Source organism: Microcaecilia unicolor, chromosome 1 (assembly GCF_901765095.1).
Source record: "Microcaecilia unicolor chromosome 1, aMicUni1.1, whole genome shotgun sequence".
NCBI lineage: Eukaryota > Metazoa > Chordata > Amphibia > Gymnophiona > Siphonopidae > Microcaecilia > Microcaecilia unicolor.
In genome coordinates, this window is record NC_044031.1 from 62,552,734 (window position 1) to 62,572,791 (window position 20,058).

A 20,058-nucleotide genomic window follows, 5' to 3' on the forward strand; every position below is an offset into this window, starting at 1 on the left:
AGGTACCTACGTGGTAGGCATGCACGCTAATTGTAGGCATATTAAAAGCGCTAACATGTCTTAGTAAACAGGACCCTTGGTAAGGAAGTTGAAGCAATTTATTTTAAATTCTTTTAAATGAATAAAAAGACTAATCCTACTATATAAATGATGATGCGGCACGTCACACAACGCTTCAGATATCATAACAGGCTGTAACAGCGCCAACAAGCTACTAAGGGCAAATTAGCGCCCCAATCAAGAGGACTCCGGATTTCCCTGTCCCGCTTACCTCCGCCTACCCCCCCCCCCAGTGCACGTCCCCAACCAGCAACTACTTACAACGCACCACATCCGCAAATCGCTATCCCGTCCCGCCCTCGCAGATCTCCAACACACACCTCCTCCACCAGCCCCTCTCTAACGATCCCACACACTTAAACACACCCACCTCCTGTTCCCGCCCTTCAAAAACGCTAAACAAATGCAAACAGGAACAAGGGGAAGGGGGGAGTGGCACTAGAAATATCCCACGCCTTCCACACCAACAGCCAGCCAATGCAATTAACGCACATGATGTAAAACACACCCACCTCCTGCACACGCCCTCAAATCACTAGCAATAAATGAACATTTAACATGGCATTTACCGACGAATTCTGAGGCGACTGACGAAAACCGAGACACAAATTTCTCGAAAAAAATTGACGATAACCGTAAACGACGAAATCCGACGTCAACAAAAACCAAGGTTTCACTGTATTCTTTTTCAACATAGATGTGCATTCCTCTGCTGCAATAGGGAATGTACACTTTTTTTTTGCCCTGCCCTAGTCCCACCCCAAACCTGCCTAGACTGTGCTTCCTGCCATTTGTAAAATTGGGATTTAGACATGTATGCAATATACACATCTAAAACCTGCATAGGGCTTCCAAAATAAGCACCAAGATGTTCTGACCAGTCAGACTAAAACAGTCTAAAGCATGAACAATATTTTTTTAAACCCCTACAAGTTTTAACTGACATTGACCATTCCCTCTGGAGAAAATATTTTTGTGAAGAAATAGAAAGTATACAAAAGTTGTTTAATCTTCTGTTTCAATGAATCCCTAAGTGAACAGAGGCTGACACAACAGATACAGAGTTAAATATCACAGCATGTGAAAGTCAAGTTGCGATCCTTATATAATGCAAGCATTAATACAATATTAAATTTATTTGGTGGAGGTTTTTCAGATCAATGATAGAGAAGTTTTTCTAATTGGGCAGTAGCGGTGTGAGTCCTGCTTATTGAAACAGACATATGAGGTGCTTGGTCCTGGACTGCTGAGAACTTTTCCTCTACCAGTTTATCTGTTTCTGTATTTTTACATTGAGTTTATGTGACCTGTAGTTTTGTGGATTAGTGGCTCTACATGGTTCTCCTTTTTTGTGGATTACAGAGATAAATGCAACATAATTCTGCAAATTTTAATGAATGATTACAATTTATTTGCCGTTTTTACAATTCAAGATACAAAACCAATGAATGTGGTCAGTTTGGATACTCTTTTGGTCGGTGCTTTGTAACATCCCCTTTGACAGAAATTACAGCTTCCAAGTATGTCCTGTAGCCAGCTAAGAATCATGCTATTCTTGCTTTTGGATTTTTTTTTTCTCACCTTCCGTCACAGAATTCCTCTAGCTCAGAACTATTCTTAGGTCTTGTTGCGCGCCCTGCATATTTTGAAATCTCACTGCAGATTTGGGACTGTGAATGCCATTCCAAAACCTTTGTCTTTCTTTCCTGTAAGAAAATCGGGTTGATTTTGAGGTATGTTCTTAGAATCATTATCTTACTGAAGTGCCCAACCTCTCTTCAGCTTTAGTTTCAATGTCTTAATTCATTAGCTTCTTAGATAGGTTGGTTTTAATTGAAAGCATTCTTCTTTCACCATAGAATATTTCCTATACCAATGGCTACCACACAATTCCTAAAGCATTCTAGTTCTACCTGTGTTTAATGGTTGGCAAGGTGTTCTTTTCTTCAACTGCTCTGCCCTTTTATCTCCTGATGTATATTATGTATGGCCAGACAGTTTGGTTTTCATTTCATCAGTCCAAAGTACTTAACCTTGATAAGCTGGATTTCTTTTTTTTTTTTTTTTGTATACTTAAACATTCTTGTCATGAGGTCATGGAATATGTTTCACTATGACATATGTACAGTTCAGTTCATTGTTGTGTAAAGAATGATGTACTGTGGGCAGCTATTTCAGTGTCAGCTGAAATTTTTCAGCAGGTTGTTTGCAGAGATCTGTGGGTTCTGGTTTGCAGATATGAGTAGTTTTAATGCAGTTCTATAGATTTTTCTTGGTCTTCAGATTGTTCCTCGATGTCAACAGTTCCATTTAACTTCTGTTCCTTAACTGTGGTTCTGACAGTTGAAATTGCAAGCTGATGGAAGCTTTAGAGAGTACTTTGTAATCTTCCCCTTCTTTGTAAAATTTAATTTGTTTTGTTTCATTTTCAAATTCTCAAACAGCTGCTTTGAATCCATGGCTGAATATAGGCAAAACAGTATCACAAACTGAGAGGTTAGAAGGGTCAGAACATTTATTTATTTTATTATTAGGATTTATTTACTGCCTGGTTTTTAGGGTATTCTTAATGAATATGCATAATTATCTCTTAGATAAGTACATAAGCACTGCCACGCTGGGAAAAGACGAAAGGTCCATGAAGCCCAGCACTGCGTCTCCGACAGCGGCCAGCATCCAGGCCCCAAGAACCTGGCAAAACCCCCAAATTTAATAACGATCAGTGGACTTTTCCTTCAGGAATCTGTCCAGACCCCCTTTAAACTCAGCAAGGCCAGCTGCTGTCACTACCTTCTCCGCCTATGAGTTCCAGAGTCTAACCACGCGCTGAGTAAAGAAAAACTTTCTCCAATTTGTTTTAAACCTACCACATTCTAATTTCATCTTGTGTCCCCTGGTTCTATTATTGTTAGAAAGTGTAAACAAACGCTTCACATCTGTCTGCTGTACCCCACTCATTATTTTGTAGACCTCTATCATATCACCCCTCAGCCGCCTTTTCTCCAGGCTAAAGAATCCTAGCCTTCTTAACCTCTCCTCATAAGGTAGTCGTCCCATCACTTTTATCATTTTCGTCACCCTTCTCTGCACCTTCTCCAATTCCTTTATATCTTTTTTGAGATCATTGTACGTCAGTTATAAATTATTCACAAAAATACTTTTATTATCTTTAATAGAAAATCTTACAAAAGACATACATTTAAAACAATCCCACAAGATGCCTGAGCTGAGTTCAAATTTGCCTAATGTAGTACTATAACCTTTAAATCAACCTAACCTTTCTGATTCTCCAACCATAATGTCCTTATCTACAGCTGATTGTCCATTTAGGCTATAATCCTTAAGGAGCACCAGAAATTCAGTGGCAGTGTCACTGTAAGTTCTGTATTGAAATGACTTCAATCACTGCCTCTCCAAGACGTGCTGTTATTGTTCTATTATTGTCCTGCTGTACCTCACTGCAACAGTGGTTTAGATTTTATTTAGTACTACTAAAAAAAAGGCCCGTTTCTAACAGAAAGGAAGCGGGCGCTAGCAAGGTTCCAGGGCCCCTTCCCCCCTCCTCCTCCATCTCCTCCCCCCTCCTCATCACCCCCCACTCCCCTTCTCATCACCCCCCCACCCCCCCTCACCCTGCTCCTCCTCCCCCTCCTCCCTCCCTCCCTCCTTCCCCCTGATTGGGGGTGCCTTTTTTTTTTACAGGTGGTGCATTCCCCCTCCCTTTCCCCCTCATCCCCGCCCCCTCCACCTCCCTCCGAGTTCCAGGCCCCCCTCTCTCCCCTCTCCCTCCCCCTCCCCTCTCTCTCTCTCTCTCCCCCTCCCCTCTCTCTCTCTCGCTCCCCCTCCCCTCTCTCTCCTTTCCCTCTCCCTCCCTCCCTCCTCTCTCTCTTTCCTTTCCCTCTCCCTCCCTCTTTCTCTCTCCTTTCCCTCCCCCTCCCTCCCAGTTCCAGATTCCCCCTCCCTTCGTCCCAGTTCCTGGGTCGTCGTCCCTCCCTCCCTTCCAGTTTCAGACCCCCTCCCTCCGAATTTTAAAAGTCATTCTGACTTACCTCGCGCGGTAAAAAGCGTGCAGGCTCGGCACTTCAGTTTTCCCTTCTCTGTCTCTCAGCTCTGGTCCCACCCTCATTTCCTGTTTCCACAAGGGTGGGACCAGAGCTGAGAGACAGAAGGGAAAACTGAAGTAAGTGCCGAGCCTGCATGCTTTTTACCACGTGAGGTAAGTCAGGATGACTTTTAAAATTCGGAGGGAGGGAGGGAGGGATGACGGTCCTGGAACTGGGAAGAAGAGAGGGGGGACCCTGGAACTGGGAAGAAGGGAGGGGGAACCCTGGAACTGGGAGGGAGGGTCTTTCCGTCTCCCTGCTTCGAATAGTAACATCTCCTGACGTCAGGCAAGCAGGCTTCTACTGCGGGAGAATGACGTCAGGAGATGGTTATGAACGCAGTGAGCGACATTGGAACGTTGCAGGAGCAAATTATTATATTAGATTCGGAAGGAGGGGGTCTGGAAGGGAGGGAGGGAGGGACGACAACCCTGGAACTGGGAGGGAGGGGCTTCCGGCCTCCCTCCTTCGAATAGTAACATCTCCTGATGTCAGGCAAGCAGGCTTCTACTGCGGGAGAATGACGTCAGGAGATGGTTATGAACGCAGTGAGAGACATTGGAACGTTGCAGGAGCAAATTATTATATTAGATGTTACAGTGCACTAAAGTGATTTGGGTCAAGAATGTTTTGAATGTCCTTGGCCTCGGGTGTGCTTTTGACATCTCAAGTCAGGATGTTTCAGTGTGGTCTTTTTGAAATGATTTTATTTTATTTATTTATTACATTTGTATCCCACATTTTCCCGCATAGCAGTAGGCTCAATGTGGCTTACAGGTTCCGGAGAGGAGAGTACCAACTCTGGGAATATATAAAGAGTAGAAAATAGAGTAACAGTAGGTGCAAGGAAGCTGATAAGGTTCCAGAAAAGAGAATACAACTCTGGGACGAATATATAGTAACATATAGAGAGAAGTAATCCTATTGAAGCTGAGAAGTCTCCGGGGATGGAACTACAGCTTCTAGTGAGCAATACAGAGTAGGAAAAGGGTAGAAGTACAATTAATTATAACTGGAGTGGTAAAATTCGTACAGTTTGAAGTAATAGGATTATGTGGAAGGTTAATTATACAATTATAACTTCTCTGCTTTAAAATACCTATCTCAACCCTCTTTATGGTGCTTCATGTCTTAATTTCTTGGTACCTTAAGTACCACTGTGAATCTAATAGTATGGTTGCCATATTAGTCCACTTTAAAGGTAATTAAATAGAAATACTCTAAAATTAAAAACACGCTCGGACATTTATAGCTCAACAGAGCACAATAGGTACTCATTAGGTACTTATTATGAATCAGTGACTCCAAAAGTATTTTCATGTATTGAAAATATTAATCTCTTGAATTCGTAACTGTCTTGTGTCAGCTTTGGAACCTCATTGTTTTGGTAGTGATTTTTTTCTTCAGGATTGACTTTCTTAAGACTGACTGACTACCATGAATGTACTTTTGATGCCTTTATATTTGCTTTGATGTGTCAACAGAATCTCATCAGTACTTGTGTATCTTGTAGAACCCTCTGTAGCTATGCTTTTGAGGGTGCAAGTTCATGAAGTATCTTGAGTTTTCTTTCACTTAAGAATACTTTGGTATCGTAGGAGTTAGCTCTCATGAGTTATTGTTTCTGTTCTATTTTGTTCATTTTATTTATTAGATTTAAACCTGTCCATTGGGTTGGACTGCTGACTTGAGATCTTGGTGCACCATTATTGTTTTCAGTGCTGAATGGAGAGGAAGAGGTTCCTTGATGTCTCAGATACTTTTGCTATCAGTAAAGAAACATTTTAAGGTTACTTCAGTATCTTAAAGCTCTTTTCCTCTCTGATGCCTTCTTGAAGCGTCTAGAGCAGGTCTTGAGATATACTGAGCCAGTCAAGATTTTCAGAATATCCATATTGAATATGCATGAGATAAATTTGTATGCATTGCCTTCATGTATACAAATAGTATCATACATATTAATTGTAGATATCTTGAAAACCAGACTGACCTTGTGTGTCTCAAAGATTGGGTTGAGAATGCCTGCTCTAGAGCATTGAGTATCAAATAAGCAGTTTAGTACATAAGATACCGTTGGAGTACTTCCTTTTTAGAGTCCTTTAACTTTTTTTTCTTACAGACTTCAGCAATGACAATATCTGGAGAGTATTTTGTACCTATTGTTCTCTGTTGAGTTATAAATGTCTGAGTGTGTTTTAACCTTAGAAATTATGTTTGTGTGTTAGGGTTGAATAGACAACCCTAACTAAGATGCTAATAAGTCTGAATATCAGGATCATGGAGTTGCAGGACTAGTTTGTAAGTACTGTGGTATTCAGGATCACCCATTTGTATTAACATATCCATCTACTTCTGTACCTTAAGAAGGAATTAAATAGCATTGCTTATTTGGTACTCTTTTATCTTAAGCTCCTTGAGCATCTTTCCACTTTTAATAGTATTTCACACATCAGTGCCTCAAGAATTATTTGATTATTCAACTGCATGTTAAGTACATAAGTGTTGCCATACTGGGACAGACCAAAGGTCCATCAGGCCCAGAATCCTGTGTCCAACAGTGGCCAATCCAGTTGCATATATCTTCCCTTAGTCTAACCTGGGTTCAATAGTGTAATAACAGTGCTTAGTCTTATGGCTTTCTAGAGCTTTGAGACTGTGTTTCCATGCATCCAGAGTTTCTCAGTATTTTTTTTTAATGTTTCAGTTGTTATGATTAATAGTTTCTTATTCTTGAACATTTCATGAGTATTTTGGTACCTTCAGATTACTTCAGCACACCATTGCTTCAATGCATTCTTTTGAGATTCTAGATTCTCAAGATTGTGCTGTCAGTGCATCGATGCCACATACAGAATTATTTTCATGACACCCTATGTGTCAGTGCCTCAGTGGTATCATGGAAACAGAATATACAGCAGCCCATTAAATCTGCTTGTTTCCCCTTAGTGTCAGACCCTATTTTGTCTGAGTTTATTCTTTCTGCCCCGCCCCATTGCCAAGGATCTGTACTTGTGCCATGCTCCTTGAATTCCAGTAGTTTTTGTGGCCCATCTTCACTTAGAATCAGTTGCATGCCATTCTACAGCTTTTCAGTGTGTCAGAATATAAATAAATCCTGCTATATATACCACTGAAGGCATACAGAATGTAATTTACTCTGTAAATTTAATATGTGACAAACATAGCAGGCTGACTGTAGTATGCAGGTAATGCATTAGTACATTAGAATCATTATAAAAATGAAAAGTTAATTGGAATATTCTGAATTTAGTATGACATGTCCTTCACACTCTCCATTGGTTGGTTATTTTCTTAATTCCTAAAATACCTCAATTCCTTCAACTTTACTTGGTTACATTCTCACTGCTTTGACACAGGTACATAGTTAGATTGTAAGCCCTCTGGGAACAGGAAAATACTGACTACATGAATGTAACTCACCTTGAACAACTACAGAAAAAAAAAAGTGTGAACGAAATCCAAATCCAGCTCAGAGCTTCATATTGGTTTTGCGATGGATCTTTTTTCTCTAACTAGATTGTGAGCGCCAGTGAGCAGGGATTCTTTGTTTCTATAAAGCACTGTGTATGCTTTTTAGCACTGTACAAATGATAATATATTAGTGATCTAATATATAGTACAGTGGGTTGAAGAACTGGATTTGATTCCCACTGCAGCGCCTTGTGACCCTGGGCAAATCACTTAACCCTCCATTGCCCCATGTACAAATAACCTTAGATTGTGAGCCCAATAGGGACAGAAAGGTACCTGCAAAAATAATATATGTAAACTCCTGTGACTGTATCTACAGAAAGGTGATATATCAAGTGTGGAATAAACAAAAAAAAACAAATGGCTAAAAAGAGAAATATAAAAAGTTAGAATAAAGGTATCATACATTTCATATATGGCGTAATGTAAGTGTAGTATATACTTTAAAAAGAGCGAAAAGAGATTTATTAGTATGGTATATATGAAGACTTAAGAAATGAGCTGAGGATATGAGATGCAATGAAATACGCATATACATCCACTAAGTTTGGGGACTATAGCAAAGTATCTATATTGCATAAGATGCAGAAAAGCTGATGTACCATGCTATTGCTCAGTGCAAACTTATTCCAGAATTATCACCAGACTTTTAGTAGGTTATGATCAGAGGGCTAACATAAAAGTTAGCATAACTTACTAAGATTTACTGTTTTCATCCAGACCAGTATGGCTACTAAAACTGCACAGTTTTACTATTTCCAGTTGGAAAAGCACTGGTATTAAACTGGAGCTGTTTTTGCATTTAATTGGACTTGAAGGAAAAAAGATTGATGTATCTATTGTATAGTACTTAGCTTATTTTGTCTAGGTTTGAGAGAGAAATAATGTAATCTGCATATTACGTATAGATTGTTCACTTTGTGCATAATGTTTTGTTCAAACGGTGCACAGTAAGAATATCTGCATAAAACAGAGAGACTTTTTTTCAGAGGTTAAAAAGCTTGAAATTCCTCCCTCCCCCCCCCCCCCCCCTCCTCCACACTGCAGATCAGTTAACCTGACTGGGATGGAAAAATTGTGATAGCCATGGCCTACCCCTGCCACAGCAACTGCTTCTATCAGCACACATAAAGTGGGGAAAAAAGTGGAGGAGAACCAAAAACAAAACAATAACAAAAAAAAAAAAAAAAGTAAAATGAACAACAAATGCTCAAATTTCTAAATTAACCCTGCCCCTCCCTCCTTTCCCAAATTTTCCTGCCCCCTAAAAGTTTTGAGTACACACTATTTTGGAATTTAGAAACACATGGTACTTTTTTATACAAATAGGGATATTAACTCTTAATGTCAACAATGTAGGAAACACCTTGGATTAATGTTTAATCCACAATATGGTATTTTAGCAGTATTTTAACTCACTCCCTTCTAGCCTAGCCATTGCAGCGCAACAGTCCTCTGAAAGGAATGGACTGAAGCTCCTCCAGAATGCGGCACAAACATCCTTTTGAGCAATCAAGAAGTATCTGTTGCAGAATGAGTTGAGACTCCCTCCGCATGGGTACTGTGAGTGCTGCCTCCACAGTGTCCCTAGTCCCAGTCAGTTCGAGGACAGAAGCTGGGCTTAGGAATTGAATGTGAGTCTTCTGCACAGCAACAACTACATATTTTAATACTACAAAGTAGTTTTATGTTTACCTAGGGAGAAAAATAAATGGAGTATGGGAGGGCAGTCTTTGATGTCTTATCATTTTAAAATGATTAACGTTTAATCTTTTTCTAGGTTTATGTGTTAAAACGACCATATGTGGATGAATTTCTCCAGAAGATGGGGGAACTTTTTGAATGTGTGCTCTTCACAGCCAGCCTAGCCAAGGTGTGTCTTATTACAGATGTTTCTTATCCTTAAAATGTGACAGTGCAAACAAACTAACCTTATGAATGTGTTTCTTTCCCTATGGACAAACATTTTATTTGGTTAGTATTGGCTTAATTTCTTTCTCCTCTTCTTTTTGCTTCGTTATATGTCACTGTTTGCTCTTTGTCTGCTGGTGTGTGGGTAAGTGTTCTCATGGCAACAGCATCGCATATGGGCTTTGCTCATAATGTAGCCTCCATGCACTGCTCATGATGCCGATGTGAAAGGCTTTCAGGTTGCCATGGATATAGTGGAGAAATTGAACAGGCATTGCTTAAAGCTGTATAGTAAAAAAAACAAAACAAAAAACAAATAAAGGGCACGAAATAAATTGATTTATCTTCTTGGTCTGTGAAACAATTGTGATATAAGTAAAAATGCCAATGCCTAAATCATTGAGCCTCCAGTTTTAAAAACAGCAGATTATAAATGGGTTAAACTTGAATTGCCGTCTGTTGCATCTGAGTAAATGAATTATTTTGTGCCCTTATTGAGCTTTCATAGTAATCCTTCTGTATCGATATAATATTAGTTGTCTTTTGAATATTCTTTTTAACCTTTTTTTTCAAGGTAAACCAGTTATAACGGGGATGACAAGTTACCCAGTTATAGACACGTTTTAGCCAGTACGGTTTTTGAACTTATATCCCAAAGCATCATGGGATTTGTAGTGCTTGCACATTGAAGTTAGTACTACAGGTCCCATAATGCACCAGGATAGGGTAGTCAGAAATCCAGGACTGTTCAAAAATCTCCAGCCTGGAACTGGATAACTTGATCATCTAGGTTATAAATTTCAGTAGTATTGTAGTAGATATCTTTCTATGCATGTAACCTCAGAGTTCAGTTAAGCAATAATTTCCTTCCTATTGGTGAATTTTGCAGTGTTGAAACAGAAATGCAATTTTGGCTACAATAATAAGTATTAAAGAAAAGAGATGTACCAGTTTAGTTTTGCTATTTTCAAAAATCTGTGAAGAAAGAAAAGTGAAAGTACAAAAGATGACCTTTTAAACAAAAATTAAAAGTAACAGCATTTGGGTAGAGCATACCCTGTGCATCAGTACCAGATTAGCCTATTATCTGAATGTTCTGTACTGTTAAATTATTCTTCAAAAAAAATCGTTATTGCTGGCTGTAACTCTTAATAATTAAGAGTAAAATCTTGTAGCAGTAATGTCCATATACATTTAAATCTGCATTTCAGTCCATGGTAGCTCACTGCATGGCATGTAGGACCTGATTTAAGTTTCTCAGCATAAGCACAATTTAGGCTCAAAATATAAAGTCAGTTCATTTGTGCTTCTGATGAAAAATGCTTGCATCTATAAAGTCTGAAAATGTGTTAATTTTGAAAGATGTGGAGCCCTGTGTCAACTATCTGTCTAAATATATGCTTCTCATCCTTTCCTTTGTCTGCCCCAAGTGCATGTGTGCATTGCCCTCTTTCCTGCAAATCTTTTTCATCTAATTTCCAAATTACGCAGTGGAAACTCTATGTAGTACACTGCAAATAAATCTTTCTTGAACCACACCATAGTCTATAGACTTTAGGTATTGAAATTTGAGATTTAAATGTTATCCAAAAAAACAGCCAAGACTACAAAAAAAAAAAATTATTTATTGCACATTTGCTAACCCGCCTTTTCTGATATCAGGTCAAGGTGATATACATATTAAATGACAAGAGATTAAGGGAACTTCAATATATTTACAGTTAAGAGTATCATTCAATTGACAACTTTCATACCTTAAAACTAGCTCCGAGAGAGGAGGCTAAAATAAACAATCTTTTGACAAGGGTGGTGCCCCCACAATCAGCTGGACATTGCATTTGGAAAGGTTAGGGTGAAAAAGTGAGTTTTTAAGGACTGGGTAAAACTCAATGGTGATCATTAAGTGAACGAAGAATAAGGACAGGAACATATGGAACATAAGGAGTCCTTTTACTAAAGTGCTCTCACAGATTTATAAGCACTAAATGATAAGACACCCATAGGAATATAATGAGCCTCTTTTCATGTAGCGCACCTTAGTAAAAGGACCTCTTAAGTTTGCAAAGTAGAATTGAGTCCCATTATGAAGTGCTCTAAAAGTTAGAATAGCAATCTTGAACTTAATACGAAAGCCTATAGGTAACCATTTTAGATGAATCAATCGTGGAGTGACATGATCCTGATTTTTTTTTTTGCACTGCTTAGAAGACAGGCAGCTGTATTTTGTAGTTTGTAATTTTTTTAATTAAATTGAGATGTACCATCATAAATACATTGCAGTGGTCTAAGCATGACATCAATGCAAGTACAAGTATGTGGAAGGAAGGAAATTCCAAATATTTTTTTTACAGATTTCAATTGGCAAAGAATGAAAAAAACAAAAAAACTGATCTCATCATATTTGAGACCTGTTGAGTAAAGATAAGATGTAAATCAGTGATAACACCCAGATATCAAAATGATTTAAGCCTTTCCTTTCAAACTATTTAGAGCAGTTTATATCTTTAGTGTTTACATAATCCCAATCCTAAAAAACTTTGCCATCTAATTGGGTACTTGAGGTTACAGATTATCTGTCACAGATGTGTCAGTATGGAAGTGAGATATTAGCCCATTGTTTTAATCAGTAGTCAATGTGAAAGTCTTGTAATTTGGAAGCAATGACTATCTGTTGCTATCTAACAGCAATCGTAGAATGCCTGTCTCATTTTTTATAGTAATAGGTAGGCTTCTTGTGGAGAGGTTTTAATATGTTCTAAACATTCTCCGAGGACAAGTAGGCTGAGTTGTTCTCACAACTGGGTCGACGTCTGCGTTGGCCCGGGAACCGGCATTTGCAATAGCAAAAAGAAAAAACTTTTGCCAGAGCCTTCTGGTGCACGTTCTGTGGCACACTTTGCATGCACGGATTGAATTCCTGCCCGTGTTCCTCAGTTTTCTTTCTGCGCGATGAGCGACAGTGTTTTCTGTGGCTCCTTTTAGTTCCCGGGAAAAGAGCCTTTCAGTCTGAAGTGTTTTTGTGCTTCGGTTTTTTATTATATATTGTTTTCATTTTGTTTAAAAAAACAAAACAAAATCATTCCTTTCAAATTTCTTAGTTTAATTTTCTTATTTTCCCAGTTTAAAGTTTCCTTTGTTTTTTTTTGCAGCGGCCCTTTTTATTTGGGCCACGTGGTCGGGTTTCTCCCTTTTAGTGCCTTTTTTCTTGGCATCATCGAGCCGTTTGATTTCGCCAGTGCAGTTTTCCCTTCCGTGTCATCGAAGACTCCCAGCGGCTTCAAATGTTGTACTCGATGCAACCGGACCATCTCAGGTACAGATACACATTCTTAGTGTATCCAGTGCCTTGGGCCCGACCATAGCCCGGCTCGTTGTGCCCTTTGTCTTCATATGAAGAGGACACAGCTTGCTTGAGAAGCCCAGAGAGAGAAACTTTTTGGGGCTCGGTCCAGTCCTTTGGCATCGACATTGATACTGAGGTCGACGGAGTCGACATCGAGAGACACATCGACGTCGGGAGTAGAGGTACACATGGCTGCTGAGAGGCCACAGCATGCTGGGAGCAGTGAGGCATCGAGTAGGTCTCCAACTGTCTCGAGGCCTCCTGTTGAGCAGGCCCCCTGGGACCATCCATCGTTGGACCCGACCCTGAGGCGACGTGAAGATTCAACATCGTCCTAGTCGGCAGCGAGGAACCTCGGTGATGTGCATTGAGCGAAGGCTAAGATGCACTGTCACCCTTCCCCCTCAATACACGTTGCCAGGAGCTCCAAGGCATCGAAGGATTCAGCACCCGAGAAGCGTCTGCACCGGGAAGACTGCTCCCCCCTCCATACAGGAGGTGCCGATGCATTGGCCTCCCAGCAGTCTGGTTCCTGCTCCCGAGCCTCAATCGGTTCTGCCACCGACTGTTCCACCAGCCCCGCAGCCTTCTCCGATGGCAGCTCTTGACAAGCGCATCCAGGCCTTACTTCCAGAGCTTCTGGAAGGACTGTTGCGCCAGTCTGCTTCGGCATTGGGGTGCTTGTGCCTGCCGTGCTGTCTGTTGCAGCTGCGTCTGGCCCTTCACCTGTGGTGAGGTCCCAGACCTTGGTGCTTCTTGCGGCTCCGGTGTCAGCTGCCACCCAGGTTGACTCCCCATCGACGTTGGTGGAGGAAGCGTCACCGCAGTCCATGCAGGCGTCGGCCCCTCAACATCACCATCGAAGACTTCGGTCTTCGGCATCGAGGCAGGCTCAGTCTTGGAGATTCCTAAGGGAAGTGCATTCCGATACTGAGGAGGAGTGCTCGTGGAAGTCCAATGAGTCCTTTGGGATTCCCTCTGAGCCTTCCCCTCCACCTGAAAGGAGACTGTCTCCTCCTGAGAGCCTCTCCTTTTCATCTTTTGTGCAGGAAATGGCTGAGGCCATTCCATTCCCTGCAGAAGTGAAGGATGAGCCCAGGGCTGAGATGCACAAGATCCTGGACTACGTCTCTCCACCTAAGAAGGCAGTAACGACTCCTTTGCATAAGTCCTTATGTCAAACTGGTCATTGCCTCTGTCTGGCCCCGTGAGCCCTAAGAAGACTGATTCCCAGTATTGGATCCACAGTGAACCTGGGTTGATGAAGTCTCAGTTACCCCATAACTCCATGGTGGTAGACTCCGCCCTCAAGAGAGCCAAGAGTACTAGAGACTATGCCTCAGCGCCCACAGGCAGAGAAGCTAAGACCTTGGATTCTTTTGGAAGGAAGATGTATCAGGCTGCTATGCTCACTGCTCGTATCCAGTCTTACAAGCTCTTCATGAGCATTCATTTGCAGAACTCGGTGAGGCAGCTATCTACCGGATCTTGCCCTCTGTGTCAGGAAGCCATCCAGATGTGGCTTTGGGCATGCCGTCATGTCATGTTTCTCAGAGTCACATATCTGGCAGGCATAAACAACAGTCTGGCCGACAAGCTGAGCAGGGTAATACAACCTCAAGAGTGGTCGCTGAATATGGGCATTGCCCGCAAGATCTTCTGAGCATGGGGCACCCCCTTGGTGGATCTTTTTGCCACTCAGATCAATCACAAGGTGCCTCAGTTCTGTTCCAGGCTTCAGGCCCATGACAGACTAGCGTTGGATGCCTTCTCCGACATTGGGGAAAGAGCTTTTTGTATGCATATCCTCCCATACCTCTAGTAGGGAAGACTTTGCTGAAACTCAAGCAAGACCGCAAAACCATGATCCTGATTGCACCGTGTTGGGCGCATCAGATTTGGTTCCCTCTTCTTCTGGAATTGTCCTCCAAAGAACTGTAGAGATTGGAGTGTTTTCCAACCCTCATCACTCAGAACGAGGGGTTGCTTCTACATCCCAACCTCCAGTCTCTGACTCTCACGGCCTGGATGTTGAGAGCATAGAATTTGCTTCCTTGGGTCTTTCGGAGGGAGTCTCTCGGGTCTTGCTAAGGATTTCCTTCAATACTTTGAACAAGAAAACTGGGAAGACACATAGAAAAAGAGTCATTCTTCCTGTCTGTCAGTGTTTTTGCAGCAATCATTTTACTGTTCTGGTTGAGTAGTTTAGCCACGTTTTTCACTCTGTTACTATGTTTACAGATCCATTTTGTAGAAAGCATAACTATTGCACTTACCAGATCTTGCATGTTTTAGCCATATATTGCAGTGACATTAGTGTGATGAGTTGCTGTTAGATAAATAGTAAAAGTGTGTAGAAAGGTCTAGGAATGTTATAATTAATATGTAGAAAAGCACAAGGAAGCATGGCCATTATAGACTCTAGTAGACTTCACAAGGAAAGGAAAAATTCTGTAATTTTAAAAAGATGAAAGAGAAAAAAAATCGGCAAATGTATTCTCAAAGAGAATAGGTTGGCAACTTTGAGGTATTTTTCTAGGAGGTCCTTGCATTATAAAATAATAGTATCAAAAGCTGAGGCAGCTTGTGAAAGATGCTGTCCTGGTTTGTAAATAGGGTTGTAGAGAAAAGGGTGACTTTCAGTGGGAAACAGTCAAGCATGGAAATTATTCAATGTAAGCTACATTCTCTGAGGATAGCAAGACATAAATTTTCACATGTGGGCGACGTCGCTGCCCAGTACTCTTTGACTTTAAGAAGCCTTTGGCAGGCCTTCACTGCACATGCACAAGTGCCTTCCTAACTTCCCAAGTTCGCTTTGTTCACGGAGCTGTGAAGACGTGTCTTTTGTGAAGTGCAAGGTGTGGTTTGTCTCCTCAGTCTTTTTTCTTGTTGTGAGTAGAGTGGGACTTTTCTTCTGTTTAGATTTTCCTTCTGTTTCTTTTTTTTTTTTCCCCCTTATGCTTTTTTTAGCCCTTTTTAGTTTATTTTTTCGCATCTTGCAGCCATTTTATGCCTGAGCTCCCAGTTGGGACTTAAAAAAAATACTCTATTGTCCCAAAAACCTGCCAGTAGGTTTAAGCGGTGCATAGACATTTAGGACCATGTCTGTGATTGATCCACATGTCATGTGCCTAAGCTGTCTGGGCCCTGATCATAATTGTTTTTGCTCAAATGCAGAAGAAAACTGAAAAAATTAGGAGGCCCTTTGTGAAGGACTTTTTTGGCACAAAGAAGTCTGGTCCATCATCATTGAAGGCATTGGTCTCCATGGCTTTTGGAGATGCATGAACATCAAGGAGGTCTCCCCTTGCCTCTCCATCAGGCGCTTGGATGGAGCATCATTGGACTCGCATGGATTCCACATCTTTCTCGTCAATCTGAAGGACACTGATTCTGGGCACTGAGCGAAGGCAAAGAAGCAACAGAATTGGTCCTCCTCGATGCACAGTGCCAGAAGCTCACTGGCCTCGCTAGTACCTGAGAAACATTGGTACCATGAGGACTGCTCCCCCCCTCATTGGAAGCAGTGGCAATGCACCAATTTCCCCAAAGCCAGGACCCCACATCTAATTTGGCACCAACATCATCTCAGGCCGTCTCCACACTGGTACCTGCTCCACCTTTATTGATGTCTGTGCTTGAGGAGTGCTTCAGGGTAATGTTACAGGAGAAGCTGAAGTGCATCCTAGCTCAGCATGATGCCATGGCGCTGGCACTGACTATGATACTGCTCCAGCTCATCCGGGAGACCCATGTTTTGTTGTCAGCTCTTTGTTTGATACCAGTACTTTGCTGAGCCAACATCAACCGATGCGGTGCTCTTTTCCAGCCTGTTGGGGGAGGAAGTGACCCTAGAGTCCAGGAGAGGACCCATGCCTCAGCTCTCTGGCCCAGAGCCTGGCCGTACATCCAGTAGACCAATCGGGTGCACACTCAAGCATCCCAGGAGGAGTATTTTCCTGAGTTGGAGTCAGAGCAATCCTAGGGCTCTGAGAAAGAGCCAGAGGACTTCTCAGAGATGTCCCTTGGCCTGCTTTTCAGATTCCTTGTCACTACAGGAAAGGAGAAAATCTTCACCAGAGGAACTCTCCTTTGTCAGCTGTTTGAGGGAAATGTGAAAAGCTATTCCATTTAAGTTGGAAGTCGAGGACGAGTCTGGGGCCAAGATATTGGACATCCTTGACTGACTGCCCTCTTAAGTAAACTGTGACAGTGCCCATTCACAGCATCCTCAAAAATTTACAGATGAAGAATTAGGAGACCATTCTCTCTGTGCAAAGTGTTATAAAGAAGGTGGACTCAATGTATAGCATCCAGAAGGCTTCCGGATTCGAGAAGCTGTAGCTTCTACATCAGTCTATGGTGGTCAAATCCACCCTCAAAAGAGCAAGAAGTACAAGGATTTGTGCCTTAGCTCTGCCAGGAAAGAATGCTCACCCATTGGAGTCTGTTGGGAGGAAAGTGTTTTGAGGCGTGATGCTCACTTCCCTCATCCAGTTGTACCAGCTCTAGACAAGAATTTTGTTTGAAGAATTTGGTAGGCACTGTGCTCGAGTTTGCAGACTCTCCAAACCAGAGCAAACTGCAGAACTTCAGCAGATTACCACAAAGCAGGAGTGTCACAAGCACATTGCTATGGCCACTTTTGACATGGTGTCCAGATTTACCACTAGAGGTATCGGCATGCACAAACTCTCTTGACTGCATGTCTTGGATCTGGAACCAGCAGTTGAGGAAATGTTGACAGATTTTCCTTGCTGAAGAGACAACCTTTTCGGGGAAAAAGGTGGAGGAGGTAGCAATACTTATCAAAAAGAGAACTGTTACTATCAGGTCCCTCTCTTGGCCTTCTGCAGCCTCCACTTCCTGGAGGTTTTTAGGCATAAACAGGAGGCGTGCCTACTACTCTCATCCATGGCAACAGGCCCATCCTCAGCAGTAAAGGCCCCAAAAGTCCCAACCAGGTCTCCAGCCTAAGTAAGGGATTAGCTTTTTTTACTGTCTCCAGCAGAGCATAGCCAACATAAAGTGCCCGTTCTGGGTGGCCTGATGGTAAGAAGGAGGCTGAATTTTTTCCATGAAAAATAGCCCCTTGTAACTCAGACCGGTGGGTCCTTCAAATAGGCAGAGGGGGTTACACACTATTGGTGTAGACCTCCTCCAAAATTTACATTTTCATTTTATTCACACTTGATAAAAGGCAAAATAGATCAAGTCACTGGCAACTAAGTGGTTAACAAAACAAAATTCAGTATTGGCAGTGGGGGAGAAGAAATGGAGGCAGCAAAGGGAGAATAGGGAGGACAGAGGGAGCATGGGGAATTCAGGAATTTGTTTCTTTTCTAGAAGAGGAGTCAAAGGAGGAAAAGAAGAAGAAAATCTTGAAAAGAACCTTAAAGGATTGGGATTGGAGAGTAGTAGCAAACCTGAGGTTGAGGGGAAGGGAGCACCAAAGGAAGGGGCCAAGATAGCTGAAGACAGTGTCATGGGTGATTGAGAGACAGAAGATGGGGGGAACACAAAGAAGGTTACCAAGGAAGACCAAAGGAAGTATGAAGGGGCATAGGGGGTCAAAAGCTTATTTAAGTAGATCAGTGAGGTGGGGGAGCGATATTTGTCCACCGAGCAACAAAATACAGCTTTCTTTAAAAGGAAATGCTCACAGAACAACTCTCCTCCCTTCTAAAGACCCATGCAGTCAAATCCGTTCCACCAGGGAAGAAGGGAAAGGATTCTATTCCAAGTACTTCCTTGTTCCAAAAAAGGTGGGGGGATTTCATCCCATCCTAAACCTGAAGACCATGAACAAATATCTGGTGAAAGAAAAGCTCAAGATGATCCCTGGGCACCCTTCTTCCTTCCTATGATTGAGGAAAACGATTGGCTGTGCTCTCTGGACTTAAAGGATGTTTATACCCACATCCAAGTAACATAGTAGATGACGGCAGAGAAAGACCCACACAGTCCACCCAGTCTGCCCAACAAGATAAACTCATACGTGATACTTTATGTGTATACCTGACCTTGATTTCTATGTCATTTTCAGGGCACAGACCGTAGAAGTCTGCCCAGCACTAGCCACGCCTCCCAACCACTAGCCCCGCCTCCCACCACCGGCTCTGCCACCCAATCTCCGCTAAGCTTCTGAGGATCCCTTCCTTCTAAATAGGATTCCTTTATGTTTATCCCACGCATGTTTGAATTCCGTTACTGTTTTCATCTCCACCATCTCCCGCGGGAGAGCATTCCAAGTACCCACCACTCTCTCCGTGAAAAAATACTTCCTGACATTTTTCTTGAGTCTGCCCCCCTTCAATCTCATTTCATGTCCTCTAGTTCTACCATCTTCCCATCTACGGAAAAGGTTTGTTTGCGGATTAATACCTTTCAAATATTTGAACGTCTGTATCATATCACCCCTGTTTCTCCTTTCCTTCAGGGTATACATGTTCAGGTCAGCAAGTCTCTCCTCATACGTCTTGTAATGCAAATCCCATACCATTCTTGTAGCTTTTCTTTGCACCACTTCAATTCTTTTTACATCCTTAGCAAGATATGGCCTCCAAAACTGAACACAATACTCCAGGTGGGGCCTCACCAACGACTTATACAGGGGCATCAACAGCTCCTTTCGTCTGCTGGTCACACCTCTCTCTATACAACCTAGCAACCTTCTAGCTACGGTCACAGCCTTGTCACACTGTTTCGTCGCCTTCAGATCCTCAGATACTATCACCCCAAGATCCCTCTCCCCATCTGTACATAATTGCCAAACCTTAGGCCATTCTTCTAGCTTCTGTAGATCCTTTTTCATGTTTTCCACTTCCTACTGGGTGTCCACTCTGTTACAAATCTTAGTATCATCCACAAAAAGGCAAACTTTACCTTCTAACCCTTCGGCAATGTCACTCACATATATTGAACAGAATCGGCCCTAGCACCGATCCCTGAGACACTCCACTACTCGCCTTTCCCTCCGAGCGAATTCCATTAACCACCACCCTCTGGCGTCGTCCGTCAACCAGTTCTTAATGCAGTTCACCACGTTGGGTCCTATCTTCAGCCTGTCAGGTTTATTCAAGAGCCTCCTGTGGGGAATCGTGTCAAAAGCTTTGCTGAAATCTAAGTAGATTACGTCTATAGCAC

At 42.1% G+C, this 20,058-nt stretch overlaps 1 protein-coding gene across 1 annotated transcript in view; it reads left to right on the forward strand.

The window, feature by feature from the left end:
* The window catches only part of CTDSPL (CTD small phosphatase like), a 137,390-nt gene that overhangs the window by 85,252 nt on the left and 32,080 nt on the right, over nt 1-20,058 (forward strand). Inside the window, exon 5 of the mRNA XM_030197877.1 lies at nt 9,436-9,528. Coding sequence (XP_030053737.1) covers nt 9,436-9,528 — 93 coding nt within the window. The remainder of the gene's footprint in view (nt 1-9,435; nt 9,529-20,058) is intronic.